The following is an 18964-nucleotide window of genomic DNA, read 5'->3' on the forward strand; positions in this document are numbered from 1 at the left end:
CATTTTTTTCATTTTGCATCAGAGCACATGATATATCATGTGCTGTGATGCAAAATCTTTAACCGGAGTAGTGTTCTGAAATTTTAATTTACGACAATGTCAACATATTTGATGCACACCGTTTTACAGTATGTTGTGGAAGGGATATTACGAAATTAGTTCTTTCGACTTTTAATTAGCATGCATTCTATACACGGTTTGATGTTCCGTATGTAACTGATTTTAACGGTTTCTATAAATAACAGTGAAATTCTAACCAAAGAATGAACCATGCAAGTGTGATCACTTCAATAAAGAGGCAACACCAGTAAGTATTAACTCATGCAAACATGCCCAAAGTGGCTGGGTTTTATTACTGAAAATATGAAATCATACAATAAATTCTAAACAATTTATTACATATCACGATATGACGAATCTTTAGCTGATTAGTTGTTATTGGAGAACTGAGCCTGGAGCCAGTCAACAGTTTTCTTGTCAAGTTGGAATGCCTTGGATAGCACATCATCTGAAATAGGTGGGTTTGACCCAAAAACTGCATTTGCGACAGTGATCAAGCCGGGATTTTGGCTACTCAGACCGGCAAATGCAACAGCAGGGACATTTCCAATGTTGAACTGGAAGTGGATGAGTCCCTCAGGAAAAACAAACACATCACCCTTGTTCAGCACCTTGGAGAAGAGCTTGAAGTTAGGGAATGACGTCACAAATCCGACATACAGGGTGCCCTCAATGACGGTGAGCACTTCAGTTGCTCTGGGGTGGGTGTGTGGTGGGTTGAGACCGCCGTTGGGTGCATAGTCGAGACGAGCAATGGAAATTCCCAGTGTATTGAGTCCGGCAAGTCTTTGCACATTGACCAGGGTGACGTTTGACCCGACGAGATTCTTACTTGTGTCGCCAGCCTTGTCGAGGCCTGAGAAGAAGAAGTCTTCTGGTTTCACGTCAGCAGAGTCCTTGCAAACTAAACCGTTCACAAATACTTTAGAGCTATTGTCAGCAACACAGAAATCTTGAAGTGGGCTAGGGTCAGAAGCGAATGCTTGAGAGCTGGCCAAGGCAAGCAAAGTGAAGAGAAAAAGTGTACAGTAAGCCATTTCTTTCAAGGTTGTGGTTTGTGTAGGCAAGTTGCAAATTGCTATTTGGTTATACAATGTCCAAAGCTTGTGTGGTTATTTATAGTAGCGGGTGCGTATGAAATGTTCCTCACAATTTGGAAATAAAATAAGTGAAGCTGTTGGCTAATTAGTCCATATTTGAAATGTTCTCTGTGAATTGGTCAGGAGCTAAAGATTTTATCTTAGCAGTTAGCATACTTTTTTTGAAACATTGGTAGAAGCAATCAAGGGGAGCAGTTAGCATACGTGGGCCACTAAATAAATGGGAGATGATGGGATGGGGTCAAAGATGTAGACATCTTAATTCAATCTCAGCCATGTAATCCAATTAACAGAGTGTTTGTAATTAATGATCCCGCTCGTTGTCTCGTATGTAACATCAAATATATATGTTGCTTTGCTGGGAGTTTACCATTTACTAGTCAAACATGTACGACACATAGGAAAGTTGGTGCAGTACTACGTAGAAGAACTTGTCCAATCTGTTAGCAATAATATTATGTTTCAATTAACTGCATAATATAATTAATATATATATCTAATAATTTTTGAAAGAACAGTAAACAATATTTTGAACGAGGTTAATTTTAAAATTGAATTATTGCTTTGACTTCATATCTGTGTAAGTCTTGTTTAGATAATCCATATTTTAAATCATTATTGATTATGCCCTTTGATATTTATCCTCTCACATAGATAGATACCTTGATAGTGATATCGGGCATGGACCCTTAGGACAGAGCCAGCTCCCATATGGTTTTAGATGAAGTCCCTTCTCTTAGTTTAGGAGAGTCGGATGATAGGAACATCTCTGATGTCATTGATGAGGCAGCTGGTTTATTGTCTCCTGATTGGTCTTTAGTTGATACCTAGCTCTTCTAATGTTATTGCTCTTATTGATTGATATTAGGGATTTTGATGTTTTTAGTGATGTTAGTTTGATTACATTTTCTGATATACTACTTTGTTTTGTGGTTGCTGATCTTAGTTGGTTGTTGTTCCACTAATTCAGAATAATTGACTTTTTGTATGACCTATATTGTTTCGTAAATAAACAGGTGGGATTCCTCTTTCTTTTTAAAAAAAAAATGTTATACTTTACTTAAAATGAGTTGTATATTTATTATTTTATAATAGTAATATTGAATAAATAATTTTCTTATTTCTAGTAAATATATATTGTGTTATAGCACTACAGCAGAAATACCCTTCTGTGACCGGCCAAATGGGTAGAAGTCTAAATTTAGTTCGAAACATACTCGCTACATGAAAAGCCGCATAGAAATTATTTCACTTAAACAAATATAAAAACGTGTTTCCTCTGTACTCGCTTCTTCCCAATGCGAATACGCCTCTTTTCTTTTTTCGAAGCATCGATCTCCTTTTTCAATACGCTGCGAGAGAGAGAGCAGAGAAAAGCCGCATAGAAATTATTTCACAACGACGGCGCCTCTAGGGTTTCCATTTTGTTGTGCATGAAATGATTGTGCAAGTTTAACAATCTCAGTGAAATGAGTTAGTTGGACCCACTGTCTCAGTACCATTGGTACAGATTCAATGTTTGACCCAGTCGAAGTGTGACATTTTATTCATGCATATCTAGTTATCTACTGAGTATTAATTTTTTTTCCATGTAGGATGAACTAGAGATAGAAGGAAATCTACTGAGTGCTGGGAAATCTGTCAATGACACCTCAATTGATTAACAGCCGGGAAAATAATAACACAAGCACACAGTAACAAGTATCTAGCAATATCTAGCAGATTGTAGTGGTTTATGATGTACATATGCTGCTTGTATTTTTTTCTTTTTACAAATAATTGCAATTTCAGGCATTTTTAATGTTCATAAATTCGTCAACTGATGAAAAAAACATGCAGATGGTTTTCTTCAAGGCAGATTAAGATATAAACTATGTACTCTTTTTTTATAATTTTGAAAAAGAGGGTGTGAAAATGACTTAATTACTGTCATTCTGTTTTGATAAAAGATTGCTATCACAAGAACTTATCTAAATGATATTCCAGAGATAAATTTAACTAAAAGTATCATAATTATACTTAATATAATTAAAAGTTGTAATATAGACACATCTTGTGTCCTTATAAATGAAAAAGTTTCATAGCTAACAAATTGGAAAGAAAAAAAGAAGAAGATAATTTTTATAAAAGGAAAGTTGAAGAAATTATTTTTATAAAACTTGCTCTTTCTCTGATTGGTTCATAACGCAAGCGAAGAAATTAAAACCCAGTGGTTACAAAATAAAGATTGAATTAGTTTCTATTATTACCGAGACAAATGTATTTAGGGTCTCCTTTTTTATTATTTGGCTGCTCATTTCTTCTCGATTTGCTGAATCAATCAGCTGCCTCCATTTTTTAGCAATTTCTTGTGTTGTCTAATTCATTTCAATCTCCTTTCTACTACAAAAAAAAAATCATGATAATTCTTTTAAAAATGTGTAATTGTTTTGGCATATTTTTAGAGTTAAACACTAAGACTCTTGTTTGCTCTCATTATTGATTAATACATTATGAAAAAATCAAATAAAAATTAATCACTTCTAAAGAAAGAAAGTAATCAAAACAATATTTTAATCCCATTGCAACGCACGGGCACTTAACTAGTTATTCAACAAAATAGTCACCCATAAGGTCAGAAGGATTAGTTTATTTTTCCAAAAAATAATATATATGATGAAGATAAAATTAAAAAAATAATATTTATGCGGAAAATCTTACCGTACTAAATTCAACTAATTTTTTGATATTTTCTTCAAATGATACTCAAACCTCAAGGAGTTCACATTGGGTACCAGAATGCAAACTTGTTCTGACAAGAAAAGAATAAAGCATAGTAATAACCATTAGTACTGGTATAAATACATTATTCAGATTCACACCATAATCCTAATCAGACCTCAAATAAATCATTAAACAATTTGTAAAATTTTCAAGGGTACTGGGTACTAGGTAGTTTGCAGTAAGGATTGCTTTTTTTTTTTTTTTGGGTTGTTAAATTACAAAAAGGAGGAGACTATGTAAGAATATCATCTTATGCACAAATATAATCTAAATAATCTTAGTTTTCTACCGAATGTTTTCATGAAGCTTCTCAAAACTTCTGTGAAGAAATATCCACAACTAGCATGTAACAAACTTCAAATGAGAATTGTCTTTACTGATGTTAAAAAAAACAATAGATTCAAGCACCTAATGCCATCTCTACTTCGCTAGGGGTTGAAGATGTAGTCTGAAACAATTTCATCGGGTATTGTTAATTTAGGGAATCGCTGATTTAGGTGAGTTAGATGATGTGTCATTTTTAAATTCCTGAATTTTACCTTTCAGTAATGCAGTCAAGTTCACGCATAAAGGCACAGTTGGTATAAATCTTCGAGTGGTGCCTAAACCAAACTCTCTTCATACATGCACTGCAAATGAAACAGTAATGCAGTCAAGTTGTGCTGACACATCCTGTTCTTCCAAAGTCGGAAAAGAAATTGAGAATATAGGTGAAGAAATTGTGTGGCTACAATACGAAGTGTATGACACTGGAAATGGAATTCCAGGTTTGGATTTACCCCTTTTATTATATACTTTTCCTCTCTTAAAATAAAATGACTGAGTATTGTGTTTATGCGTATGCACAGAAAATGCCATCCCAACTCTGTTTAAACCATACATGCAAGCAAGTGCCGATCATGCATGGAAATATGATGGTACGGGACTGGGACCGGGACTTGCCATTTGCAAACAATTAGTAAGCAACCAATCAAATTTTTTTAACCAATTTAATTTATCGAACACCCACCCCCACAAAAAAAAAAAGAAAAAGAAAAAAAAAAAATAAGTAGATAATACAATTTGCAATAATAGCTTACTGTTATTGTTGAATTTGACACGGAAAGAATGTAATATCAATTTTTTCTGGTTGAATTATTCCCAAATGACAATCTGAATTCTAAATTCTAATAGTATGGAAAATTATCAAACAGGTGGAGCTAATGGAGGGGAATATAACAGTAAATAGCAGAGAGAATGTGGGGTCCACATTCACATTCGTGCTTCCATGTAAAGTGCCTCTTGATAAAGGCCTCTCTGACGATCCTGATGAATCTCCTACTGTTTCGTGTTTCTTCCTCTTTAAGCCAATAACAGTTGAAAAACCAAAATCACCTTGACCAGGCAGCTCACATTTGAAACAAACTGATGGTTTAGACCTTGATATTAAAGAGAATGGGAAAAGCAGGCCAATTAATTAATCAGAGTTGTACCGTTGTGTGCGATCGACCACAGTTCTAATTCTTGATTTTCAAATTGTAATGATCGATTTTTAGAATATTAGCCAATTTTGGCCCATTGTCGACTACCTTATTAAGCACCATTGTAATGATTGATTTTTAGAATAATGTACCTTTTGAATTCCTTTTTAAGTTCCCTGGAACCATTGATCTAACAGGCGGGTATCTGACATGCATGCTAAACATTGTTTGATGTTCCGTATGTAATGATCTAATAAATTTCTTGAGGTGTTGTTTTGTTCAATTGGCCCCTTTGGATTTTGATACTCTTGTCGATAGTCCCATAATTAATGACTAATCCTTGTATAAATATGTTTGAACATCATTTTCAAAGTGCTTTTTCCTTTCGGCCTGACAATTATAAACTCCTAATAATCAGGTGCGTACTGGAAAATCTTCTCTTATCCACTTTAATTACTATATTTCAACTGAGAACTGATTTTAAGGGTTTCTATAAATAACAGTGAAATTCTAACCAAAGAATGAACCATGCAAGTGTGATCACTTCAATAAAGAGGCAACACCAGTAAGTATTAACTCATGCAAACATGCCCAAAGTGGCTGGGTTTTATTACTGAAAATATGAAATCATACAATAAATTCTAAACAATTTATTACATATCACGATATGACGAATCTTTAGCTGATTAGTTGTTATTGGAGAACTGAGCCTGGAGCCAGTCAACAGTTTTCTTGTCAAGTTGGAATGCCTTGGATAGCACATCATCTGAAATAGGTGGGTTTGACCCAAAAACTGCATTTGCGACAGTGACCAAGCCGGGATTTTGGCTACTCAGACCCGCAAATGCAACAGCAGGGACATTTCCAATGTTGAACTGGAAGTGGATGAGTCCCTCAGGAAAAACAAACACATCACCCTTGTTCAGCACCTTGGCGAAGAGCTCGAAGTTAGGGAATGACGTCACAAATCCGACATACAGGGTGCCCTCAATGACGGTGAGCACTTCAGTTGCTCTGGGGTGGGTGTGTGGTGGGTTGAGACCGCCGTTGGGTGCATAGTCGAGACGAGCAATGGAAATTCCCAGTGTATTGAGTCCGGCAAGTCTTTGCACATTGACCAGGGTGACGTTTGACCCGACGAGATTCTTACTTGTGTCGCCAGCCTTGTCGAGGCCTGAGAAGAAGAAGTCTTCTGGTTTCACGTCAGCAGAGTCCTTGCAAACTAAACCGTTCACAAATACTTTAGAGCTATTGTCAGCAACACAGAAATCTTGAAGTGGGCTAGGGTCAGAAGCGAATGCTTGAGAGCTGGCCAAGGCAAGCAAAGTGAAGAGAAAAAGTGTACAGTAAGCCATTTCTTTCAAGGTTGTGGTTTGTGTAGGCAAGTTGCAAATTGCTATTTGGTTATACAATGTCCAAAGCTTGTGTGGTTATTTATAGTAGCGGGTGCTTGAAATGTTCCTCACAATTTGGAAATAAAATAAGTGAAGCTGTTGGCTAATTAGTCCATATTTGAAATGTTCTCTGTGAATTGGTCAGGAGCTAAAGATTTTTTTATCTTAGCCGTTAGCATACTTGGGCCATTAATTAAATTATTGGGAGATGATGGGATGAGGTCAAAGATGTAGACAGCTTAATTCAATCTCAGCTATGTAATCTAATTAACAAAGTGTTTTCAATTAATGATCCCGCTCTTTCGTATGTAAACATCACATATATTAATTATATGTTGCTTTGCTAGGAGTTTACCATTTACTAGTCAAAAATGTGCGACGTAGAAGAGTTGGTGCAGTACTACGTAGAAGAACTTGTCAATCTGTTAGCAACAATTCTATCTTTTGATTAGTTCCCCATTAAGCACATCAGTTAAAATCCGATCCAATTAACTGCATAATATAATTAAAATTAAATGTGTATATACCACAAAATTTTTGAAATTATATTTTGAATGAGCTTAATTTTAAAATTGAATTATGCTTATCGATCATTGAAATATGTTTATGTTTACTCTACTTAAAATGAGTTGTTTATTTATTATTTTATTATAGTATTATTGAATGAACAATTTTCTTATTTCTAGTAATAATATATATAGTGTTGGATTGTATAGAATATTAATTATTGCATGAATATTATTACTTTAATATTCTAATTAATAATTTTATGTACGTTGTTATTAATATTTTTGTTATTAGATGTAATTAATTAGCTGTACTTATAAATATTTTTGTCAATGAAACCTATTAAAATAGGAAGATCTGAGCACCTGAAAATGAGGATTCTATGAATTTGAAGTACGGTTATTAATTATTGATTGAAAGTATATATAACCCGACTATTACGGATTGAATCAAAAACATAGAAAAATGAGGATTCAATTAATGCAACCCATTTACACCCCTATTTGCAATTTATTTTGTTATTTTTTTTTAGGCATACTCTCTCTCATTATGTAATGAAAATGGTTGCTTTTGGATTAAAAAAAAATAGCCATTGTTTATCCGTATTAACATATATTTGATTAATATGTACCTCCCCTAATAATAGGCTTTGGGCCTTTTCAGGCCTCTAACTTTGATTATGTTCTCTCATTAGCGGATAACTTTTTTTCTTTTGTACACAAGTAGACATGCTATTGATGTTATTAATAAAAAGTAGAAACTTATAGACCAATTAATGAAATTGACAATATCCTGTAGGCTTCTTTCTTTGTAAAAGGTATGTCGTAATTAACTTTGATATTCAAAACCTCTCGTTGCAAAGACCCGACCAATAACACGGTAACTTGGAATTGGACTGCAAATGGAACCTACTTGTGCTCCTCAGCATACAAATTCATCCATAACGGAGGTGCATACTACTCAGCATACAACTAAACCATATGGAAGCAGAGGGTTCCAATGAAAATCAGGATATTCATGTGGCTCCTTTTTTGGAATAAAATCCTAACGCAAGAAGTGTTGACCAAAAGGGGATGTATAGTGGATGGAGGATGTTGTTTTCGCAACATCAGTCAGAAAGAAACACATCAAGATCTATTTTGGTAGCGTAGTTATGCCAATAATTTTCGGACGGCTCTAAAAGGGGCATTGAACCTTCCACCGCTCTCAGGGACCACTCTTTGCTTAACATATAGCAAAAGGGACGCAATGGGCTAACTAAACAAGATAGACTGCACAGCATGGGCGGCAGGCACCTGGGCTCTATGGAAATAAAGGAACTGACGAGTTTGAGCTGGGGCCTAGCTCGTTCGCAAGTTGGCGAGCCAGCTCGATGAAGGTATGAATTTGTGTGAATTTGGTATGCATGAATTTATTTTGTGAACTATGCTTGCATGAATGTGGGGATATTATATTTTGGTAGCACGAATTTATTTACAAACTTAATCTATGGTAGTTAACTTTACAATACATTATCTAATACATTTGGACTTTAGGCCCACAAGCTTTCACGAGCTGGCTCGGCTCGCTCGTTGTCAAAACGAGCAAGCCATGAGCTTGGCCTAGCTTGGACCGAGCTGGCTCGTTGCCAGCCCAATTTAAACGACACGATATAATTTAGTCTCCTGTTTTTTTTCTTTTTATTTTTTATTTTTTTGGGCCTCACAATTTCGATGGATTTATAACCTAATTTTTGGGCCTTAGTAGGCCCATATTAGAAGTTGCCCGCGTTCATTATTTACTCGCACTTTCTTTGATCAATCAAATAACTCGCTGCATCCCATTTCTCTTGATCTCGATCCCACATTCCCACTCTACTCTAATCTTCCCTGTTAGAGAGGAAGCCTCACCTGGTAGCTAGCACCACCGTTCTCTCGATCCCTTTCTAAATTCTAGTACTGTCATCCCCGTCAAAGAGAGATGACTTCTTTCCATTATTCTTACGCACCTAAGAGGCACACCTTGTCTGAGCTTCCACAGTTCTCTTCACGATCGCGGGCATCAAATAACTCTACTGGGATTTATTTTTCATTTAAGCAATTAGGAGATTACATTGTTCAATTTTAAACATCTCTACTATTTCAAAATTAGTAGTATTGTTGGAACCGACATAGGAGATTACATTTTTTTCATTTTGCATCAGAGCACATGATATATCATGTGCTGTGATGCAAAATCTTTAACCGGAGTAGTGTTCTGAAATTTTAATTTACGACAATGTCAACATATTTGATGCACACCGTTTTACAGTATGTTGTGGAAGGGATATTACGAAATTAGTTCTTTCGACTTTTAATTAGCATGCATTCTATACACGGTTTGATGTTCCGTATGTAACTGATTTTAACGGTTTCTATAAATAACAGTGAAATTCTAACCAAAGAATGAACCATGCAAGTGTGATCACTTCAATAAAGAGGCAACACCAGTAAGTATTAACTCATGCAAACATGCCCAAAGTGGCTGGATTTTATTACTGAAAATATGAAATCATACAATAAATTCTAAACAATTTATTACATATCACGATATGACGAATCTTTAGCTGATTAGTTGTTATTGGAGAACTGAGCCTGGAGCCAGTCAACAGTTTTCTTGTCAAGTTGGAATGCCTTGGATAGCACATCATCTGAAATAGGTGGGGTTGACCCAAAAACTGCATTTGCGACAGTGATCAAGCCGGGATTTTGGCTACTCAGACCGGCAAATGCAACAGCAGGGACATTTCCAATGTTGAACTGGAAGTGGATGAGTCCCTCAGGAAAAACAAACACATCACCCTTGTTCAACACCTTGGAGAAGAGCTTGAAGTTAGGGAATGACGTCACAAATCCGACATACAGGGTGCCCTCAATGACGGTGAGCACTTCAGTTGCTCTGGGGTGGGTGTGTGGTGGGTTGAGACCGCCGTTGGGTGCATAGTCGAGACGAGCAATGGAAATTCCCAGTGTATTGAGTCCGGCAAGTCTTTGCACATTGACCAGGGTGACGTTTGACCCGACGAGATTCTTAGTTGTGTCGCCAGCCTTGTCGAGGCCTGAGAAGAAGAAGTCTTCTGGTTTCACGTCAGCAGAGTCCTTGCAAACTACACCGTTCACAAATACTTTAGAGCTATTGTCAGCAACACAGAAATCTTGAAGTGGGCTAGGGTCAGAAGCGAATGCTTGAGAGCTGGCCAAGGCAAGCAAAGTGAAGAGAAAAAGTGTACAGTAAGCCATTTCTTTCAAGCTTCTGATTTGTGTAGGCAAGTTGCAAATTGCTATTTGGTTTTACAATGTCCAAAGCTTGTCTGGTTATTTATAGTAGCGGGTGTGCATGAAATATTCCTCACATTTTGGAAATAAAATAAGTGAAGCTGTTGGCTAATTAGTCCATATTTGAAATGTTCTCTGTGAATTGGTCAGGAGCTAAAGATTTTATCTTAGCAGTTAGCATACTTTTTTTGAAACATTGCTAGAAGCAATAAAGGGGGGCAGTTAGCATACGTGGCCCACTAAATAAATGGGAGATGATGGGATGGGGTCAAAGATGTAGACATCTTAATTCAATCTCAGCCATGTAATCCAATTAACAGAGTGTTTGTAATTAATGATCCCGCTCGTTGTCTCGTATGTAACATCAAATATATATGTTGCTTTGCTGGGAGTTTACCATTTACTAGTCAAACATGTACGACACATAGGAAAGTTGGTGCAGTACTACGTAGAAGAACTTGTCCAATCTGTTAGCAATAATATTATGTTTCAATTAACTGCATAATATAATTAATATATATATCTAATAATTTTTGAAAGAACAGTAAACTATATTTTGAACGAGGTTAATTTTAAAATTGAATTATTGCTTTGACTTCATATCTGTGAAAGTCTCGTTTAGATAATCCATATTTTAAATCATTATTGTTTATGCCCTTTGATATTTCTCCTCTGACGCATATTGTCACCTTGATAGTGATATCGGGCATGGACTCTCAGGACAGAGCCAGCTCCCATATGGTTTTAGACGGGGTCCCTTCTCTTGGTTTAGGAGAGTCGGATGGTAGGGACATCTCTGATGTCATTGATGAGGCAGCTGGCTTATTGTCTCCTGATTGGTCCCTTTTCTACCAATTTTGTTTATTATTAATTTGTCATTAGTTAATACACAATTCAAAATACTCCATTTGTATTATAATACGAATGGTGACCTAGTGATCTAGCTAGTTCGACATAGTTTCTGGCAGTACAAGAGTGTGTTTGTAATTGTAATGTCTATACTATATTGTATTAGTAGATTATTTTATGTAATCATTTGTCAACAAAAAAATATTTGAATTTTTTTTTTAATTTTCCTTTTTTTTTAATACAAAACAAGCTTATGACAGAAAAACCCGAGTTTCTGATCTGATTCACCCGATTCCTACTGATTCTGATTCTGATTCTGAATTTTCCTTTTTTGGTTAAAATCCAATCCGGACGTAGCCGAATGGCGGGTGAACTAGGGGCGACCCGGGTTAACAAAAGTGGTGAATGTATGGAAATCTTTTGTATAGACTACAATGGCAACAACTTTTGGTTTCCTTGGCTACTGTTACTATTGATAACACTAAATCCGATTGCATAATATAATTAAATACACACACCCGCCTGATAATTTTTGAAAGAACAGTAAACTATATTTTGAATCAACGTAATTTTAAAATTGAGTTTTGCGTATCCATCATTATAGTATGTTTATGTTTATTTTACAAGAGAGAGCAGACACAACAGAAATGACGTGGGAAAGATCATGCTCCAACTGTTCAGGTATGCGGGAGAAGAAAACAGTTTGGACTACAAGATTTATGGGGGTATTATGGGTAATTAGGAAACAACAAAACAAGTACATTTTCATGAATAAAATAATACGTCAATGGTTGTTAGCAACGAAGATACGGGAATAGACATCATTGTGGATGCACTTTAAGGAGAGAAAAATCGGTTACAATTATGTTTTTTTATTTTTCTTCTACTGTTGTTCTTAGTTTTGAGAAGCTGTTATAAACAAATTTACATTTTGTAAATTTGACAGTCACTAGCAAGCAATTTAAAAAAAAAAAAAAAATTCATTCACAATTAACACGTTATGTGTCCTTATGTACCCCCTTATTTATTTCTCATTCCATTTTGTTATATTTTCAAAGTTTGAACTTACCATGTTTGGAGCAATGTCTTTAAGTCATATCATGTTTAGTTTTACGGATTTAAACGTAGGGCTGGAAAAAAAAAAAGGGAGTGCTATATTGAGGGCTACGTTTGTGATTTTGAGAGCTAACTGACATTTTTTTTCTTAAATGCCAATTTTACCTTTTCAATTTCTCTCACTCATTTAATTAAAAACCTAATAAGGAAATAACTTTAAAGGAAAATTACTGAAACAAATCTGTTTCTCCCATTTGGCATAGCTAGGAATGTTTTTTATCTTGGTTTGATTATTTTTATATTTGACATCCAAAGAATGTTTTCTTATATATTTTGCTGAGAAACTAGCAGTGAACGTATTGAAGTAATTGAATATCCAAACTTTATCTTAGAATATATATGTATTGAAAATTTTTGGATCCGTACCTGCCTCACCAAATAATAACTTCATCTTAGTATATACTTAGTTGGAATCTTCGTTTATATACAAAACTAATTTTTTTTTTTAAATGTTAATTTGATTTGTATATATGTACTAACAGGTCATCAGGGTATACAAAACTATTTTTTTTGCTTAAATGTTAATTTGATTTGTATATATGTACTAACAGGTCATCAGGGAGAACGATGGTTGAGATTTTGTTTAAATTTCATTAATTTATCATCATAAGTATAAAATTACAAGAGTTTAAGCCAACATAAATAAAATTAACATATTATTAGATTACAAAAAAAACACGTTAATTTGAAAACAAAATACAATTTGACAGTATACATCTTGTGAGATAGAGGAAGAGAAAAAAACACAAAAATGAGAGAATAAAAAGAAAAACAGAAAAATGAAAAATGAAAGGCTATATGGATTTGTCAAAAAAATGAAAAACAGAAAAAAGTAAACTTCTCAGATACTGGGAGGATACAGATTTGTTTCTCATAGGAGAAAAGCAATTTTCCTTTAAAGTTATTTTCTTATTCGGTTTTTCATTAAATGAGTGAGAGAAATTGAAAGGGTAAAATCGGTATTTAGGAAAAAAAAAGTCAATTAGCTCTCAAAATCAGAAACAAAGCCCTCAGTATAGCACTCCCCAAAAAAAAATAGTCGCTCATGGATCAATGGTGGCTCGCATCTGACTTGTTCGTTAACAACTCGTTAGTTAGTGGACAGAACTGTTAACAAGTCAGCTCACCACTAGATCGGTGTAAAATTAACAAGTTTGAGTTGGGGCCTAGCTCGTTCGCGAGTTGGCGAGCCAGCTCGGTCGAGCTATGAATATGTGAATTTGGTATGCATGCATGAATTTATTTTGTGAACTATGTTTGTATGAATGTGGGGATATTATATTTTGGTATGTGTGAATTAAGTTGCAAACTTAATTTATGATTATAGGTTTTATGATATATTATCTAATACATTTGGACTTTTGGCCCACGAGCTATCACGAGATAGCTCGGCTCGCTCGTTGCTATAACGAGCGAGCCATGACCTTGATCTAGCTTGGACCGAGCCGGCTCGTTGCCAGTCCTATTTAAACAACACGATATAATTTAGTCTCCTTTTTGTATTTTTATTTTTATTTTTGGGCCATACAATTTCAATGGATTTGTAACCCCAATTTTTGGGCCTTAATAGGCCCATATTAGAAGTTGCCCACGCTCATGATTTACTCGCACTTTCTTTGATCAATCAAATAACTCGCAGCATTCCATTTCTCCTGATATCGATCCCACATTCCCACTCTAATCTTCTCTGTTAGAGATGCAGCCTCACCCGGTAGCACCACCGTTCTCTCGATCCCTTTCTGAATTCTAGTACTCTCATCCCCATCGAAGTGATATCACTTGTTCCCGTTCTTCTTTATTATTTCGCTCCCAAGAGGCACACCTTGTCTGGGCTTCGACAGTTCTCTTCACGATAGCGGGTATCAAATCACTCTACTGGGATTTATTTTTCATTTAAGCAATTAGGAGATTACATTGTTCAATTTTAAAAATTTCTACTATTTCAAAATTAGTAGTATTGTTTGAACCGACATACTCTACAAATGAAATTTATCTTGTATCACGTGCTCTGATTCAAAATCTTTAACTGCATGGAGTAGTGTACTGATATTTTAATTTACGACAATGTCAACATGTTTGATGCATGCCATTTTACAGTATGTTGTGGAAGGGATATAACACAATTAGTTCTTTCGACTTATAATTAGCATGCATGCTAAACATTGTTTGATGTTCCGTATGATGTAATGATCTAATAAATTTCTTGAGGTGTTGTTCTGTTCAATTGGCTCCTTTGGATTTTGATACTGTTGTGGATAGTCCCATTATTAATGACTAGAGTAAAGATGCTAGCAACTTTGTTGGACTAATCCTTGTATAAATTTGTTTGAACATCATTTTAAAAGTGCTTTTTCCTATCGGCCTGACAATTATAAACTCCGAATAATCAGGTGCGTACTGGAAAATCTTCTCTTATCCACTTTAATTACTATATTTCAACTGAGAACTGATTTTAAGAATAGTTCGAAAAATCGGCGGATTCCGAGTCAAATCAGCCGATTCAACTCGGAATCGGACGGGACCGGGCTGATTTTTGACCGATTCTCAAGTTCGTGCGATTTATTCCAAAAAATCGGATGAACAGTGACGGAATCGGCCGATTTTCCAATTTTCCGTCCGATTTACACCGATTCAAGCCGATTGAAAGCAAAAATATTTTCAATTTCACTAACCTATGCCAATTCAAGGCGGAGGAGAAAATCGTGCCAGAGGAGAGAAAATCGTGCAGGCCATTTGAGCTTGAAAGGCGCCAGAGGAGAGAAAATCGTGTGAGGACTGAGGAGAAGCAAAATCGCGCAGGAGGAGAAGGAAGTCCGAAGGGTCTGATTTGTGGCATTTTTGAAATCTGGCCCTTCATGTTTTTATTATTTAGAACTTAATATGTATATATATATTTTTTTTAGTGAAAGACCCTCATACATGTATTAATTTAGTGACATACCCTCAGCGGCATGACTAGTGTTTCTTTTGTTTTTTCTTGCATGTGAATCTCTTTATATTATGCATGTGGCTACAAAACAAGGCTTCTGCCAAAAAAACCCGAGTTACCGATCTGATTCTTCCGATTCCGGCCGATTCATCCGATTCTAACTCGGCGGTCAAAAATCCGATTCCGATTCCGATTCTGATTTTTTGAACTATGATTTTAAGGGTTTCTATAAATAACAGTGAAATTCTAACTAGAGAATGAACCATGCAAGTGTGATCAATTGATTTTAAATCTGTCGTTTAAAGTCAATTTGATAAGTTTTGATATTAACTCCATTAAATAAAAATATCCTAGTTCTACTCGATATGATATGCATGCATGTCTTATTTGTGAGTTACAAATTTTGACTCTTAAGGTTATTTATTTATTACAATATATAACCTAATTCCTCCAAATGTCTTCAACATCCCCACAAAATCTATTGACTTGTATGTACCTTAAGCAAATCAGGAGCCAATTTCTTTATGAAGTCTTTCGCAATCTCATCGCCTCCAGGATACTTTATTATTGTCCGGTCATGCACCGGCACAGGTACCGTTGGCACAATGCCCGTCTGACAAGTGGAAGCCCAAGCCTCCATAAACTGCCAGAACCCTCTCCCATTAGCCCCTATGTGGTGCACGGAAATCCCTAATGCTACACCACTATTGGAAAGCCTTGTTACTTGCACTGCAAGAACTTCTCTTGGCAGCTCCAGCACGGTTATATTTGGCACCAGTTAGCACCTTTTGGACTTTAGATTTGGGCATAATCGTATCATATATGTTGTTCATTTTCTTTTTCTTTTTTTGAAATTTCTTGGTAGTGGCTACCAAATATACAAAAAGGTAAATTTGTTTACAACATCATAGTTGAGCCTCTCAAAACAAAAGACTTAGAAAAAAATAATAAAAATCAAGACAACAACAAATACAAAAACTCAAGTGTGGGTCCGATTTCTTCATCCATAACAGCTCATCCACAGTGATATCTCCTCCTGCATTTTCCTCGCTAGCAACCGAAGGGGCATTCTCTTATTCCAGAAAATGTACTCGTTTCGTTGCTTCCAAATTGCCCATACTACCCTCATAAATTTTGTGGTCCAAACCCTTTTCTTCTCGCTCATGCCTGATGCTTGTTGTATAAATTGGCACAGGAAAATGCATCATTGAGCATGGCAATAATGAATTCCCAACTTTCTGGTATGTAACTGGACAAATTCTCCTATCCACTTTCATTACTATTATATTAAATGAAAACTGCATTTCTAGAGCTTGAGTGAATAACCATGAAATTCTAACCAAAGAATGACAACATAAAGATTTTTACCTTATTGGTACTGATTGACACTGATGATAGTGTACCAATTTTCTACGTCTCGCTAGACCTAGTATTCACAATGGTAATTGTAGACTTCTCACTCCACCTTCACAAAGAAGGTGATCAGACGTGCTGGAGCTTGGAAGACTTCCTTTATTTTGAAGGTTTACCTCTCGAGCAAGTCGCCTCACTCTTGAGGCAAAGACGATAAATATTAATTATAAGATATATATGATTTATCGAAACTTGTATTGACTAGTGCAAGCATGCCTAGAAGGCAGGGTTTTATTATTGACAATAAAAGATTACACACTAAATTTGAATTGTAAACAAATTGTTACATATCATGTTGGAGACACGTTTGATTAGTTGCTATTGGAGAACTGAGCCTGGAGCCAGTCAACAGTTTTCTTGTCAAGTTGGAATGCCTTGGATAGCACATCATCTGAAATAGGTGGGTTTGACCCAAAAACTGCATTTGCGACAGTGATCAAGCCGGGATTTTGGCTACTCAGACCGGCAAATGCAACAGCAGGGACATTTCCAATGTTGAACTGGAAGTGGATGAGTCCCTCAGGAAAAACAAACACATCACCCTTGTTCAGCACCTTGGAGAAGAGCTTGAAGTTAGGGAATGACGTCACAAATCCGACATACAGGGTGCCCTCAATGACGGTGAGCACTTCAGTTGCTCTGGGGTGGGTGTGTGGTGGGTTGAGACCGCCGTTGGGTGCATAGTCGAGACGAGCAATGGAAATTCCCAGTGTATTGAGTCCGGCAAGTCTTTGCACATTGACCAGGGTGACGTTTGACCCGACGAGATTCTTACTTGTGTCGCCAGCCTTGTCGAGGCCTGAGAAGAAGAAGTCTTCTGGTTTCACGTCAGCAGAGTCCTTGCAAACTAAACCGTTCACAAATACTTTAGATCTATTGTCAGCAACACAGAAATCTTGAAGTGGGCTAGGGTCAGAAGCGAATGCTTGAGAGCTGGCCAAGGCAAGCAAAGTGAAGAGAAAAAGTGTACAGTAAGCCATTTCTTTCAAGGTTGTGGTTTGTGTAGGCAAGTTGCAAATTGCTATTTGGTTATACAATGTCCAAAGCTTGTGTGGTTATTTATAGTAGCGGGTGCGTATGAAATGTTCCTCACAATTTGGAAATAAAATAAGTGAAGCTGTTGGCTAATTAGTCCATATTTGAAATGTTCTCTGTGAATTGGTCAGGAGCTAAAGATTTTTTTATCTTAGCCGTTAGCATACTTGGGCCATTAATTAAATTATTGGGAGATGATGGGATGAGGTCAAAGATGTAGACAGCTTAATTCAATCTCAGCTATGTAATCTAATTAACAAAGTGTTTTCAATTAATGATCCCGCTCTTTCGTATGTAAACATCACATATATTAATTATATGTTGCTTTGCTAGGAGTTTACCATTTACTAGTCAAAAATGTGCGACGTAGAAGAGTTGGTGCAGTACTACGTAGAAGAACTTGTCAATCTGTTAGCAACAATTCTATCTTTTGATTAGTTCCCCATTAAGCACATCAGTTAAAATCCGATCCAATTAACTGCATAATATAATCAAAATTAAATGTGTATATACCACAAAATTTTTGAAATTATATTTTGAATGAGCTTAATTTTAAAATTGAATTATGCTTATCGATCATTGAAATATGTTTATGTTTACTCTACTTAAAATGAGTTGTTTATTTATTATTTTATTATAGTATTATTGAATGAACAATTTTCTTATTTCTAGTAATAATATATATTGTGTTGGATTGTATAGAATATTAATTATTGCATGAATATTATTACTTTAATATTCTAATTAATAATTTTATGTACGTTGTTATTAATATTTTTGTTATTAGATGTAATTAATTAGCTGTACTTATAAATATTTTTGTCAATGAAACCTATTAAAATAGGAAGATCTGAGCACCTGAAAATGAGGATTCTATGAATTTGAAGTACGGTTATTAATTATTGATTGAAAGTATATATAACCCGACTATTACGGATTGAATCAAAAACATAGAAAAATGAGGATTCAATTAATGCAACCCATTTACACCCCTATTTGCAATTTATTTTGTTATTTTTTTGGAAGCGTCTAATTGTCCACAGTC

General features: G+C 35.5%; 1 protein-coding gene and 4 pseudogenes across 1 annotated transcript; 1 reads left to right on the forward strand and 4 right to left on the reverse strand.

The window, feature by feature from the left end:
* Nucleotides 1–314: 314 nt before the first annotated feature.
* LOC144546296 (putative germin-like protein 2-1 pseudogene) lies at nt 315–1101 on the reverse strand (annotated as a pseudogene).
* A 3358-nt stretch (nt 1102–4459) lies between these two features.
* Nucleotides 4460–5389, forward strand: LOC144546532 (putative histidine kinase 1). The gene is made up of 3 exons (XM_078295080.1): nt 4460–4690; nt 4772–4881; nt 5117–5389. The coding sequence occupies exons 1-3, from the start codon at nt 4570–4572 to the stop codon at nt 5300–5302; spliced, it is 417 nt and encodes a 138-aa protein (XP_078151206.1). The 5' UTR covers nt 4460–4569; the 3' UTR covers nt 5303–5389.
* Nucleotides 5390–5955: 566 nt separating this feature from the next.
* Nucleotides 5956–6742, reverse strand: LOC144546368 (putative germin-like protein 2-1 pseudogene; annotated as a pseudogene).
* Nucleotides 6743–9872: 3130 nt separating this feature from the next.
* LOC144546312 (putative germin-like protein 2-1 pseudogene) lies at nt 9873–10547 on the reverse strand (annotated as a pseudogene).
* Nucleotides 10548–17012: 6465 nt separating this feature from the next.
* On the reverse strand, nt 17013–17867 carry LOC144546301 (putative germin-like protein 2-1 pseudogene; annotated as a pseudogene).
* Nucleotides 17868–18964: the final 1097 nt, after the last annotated feature.

This window comes from Carex rostrata, chromosome 29, assembly GCF_964058835.1.
Source record: "Carex rostrata chromosome 29, lpCarRost1.2, whole genome shotgun sequence".
Classification (NCBI taxonomy): Eukaryota; Viridiplantae; Streptophyta; class Magnoliopsida; order Poales; family Cyperaceae; genus Carex; species Carex rostrata.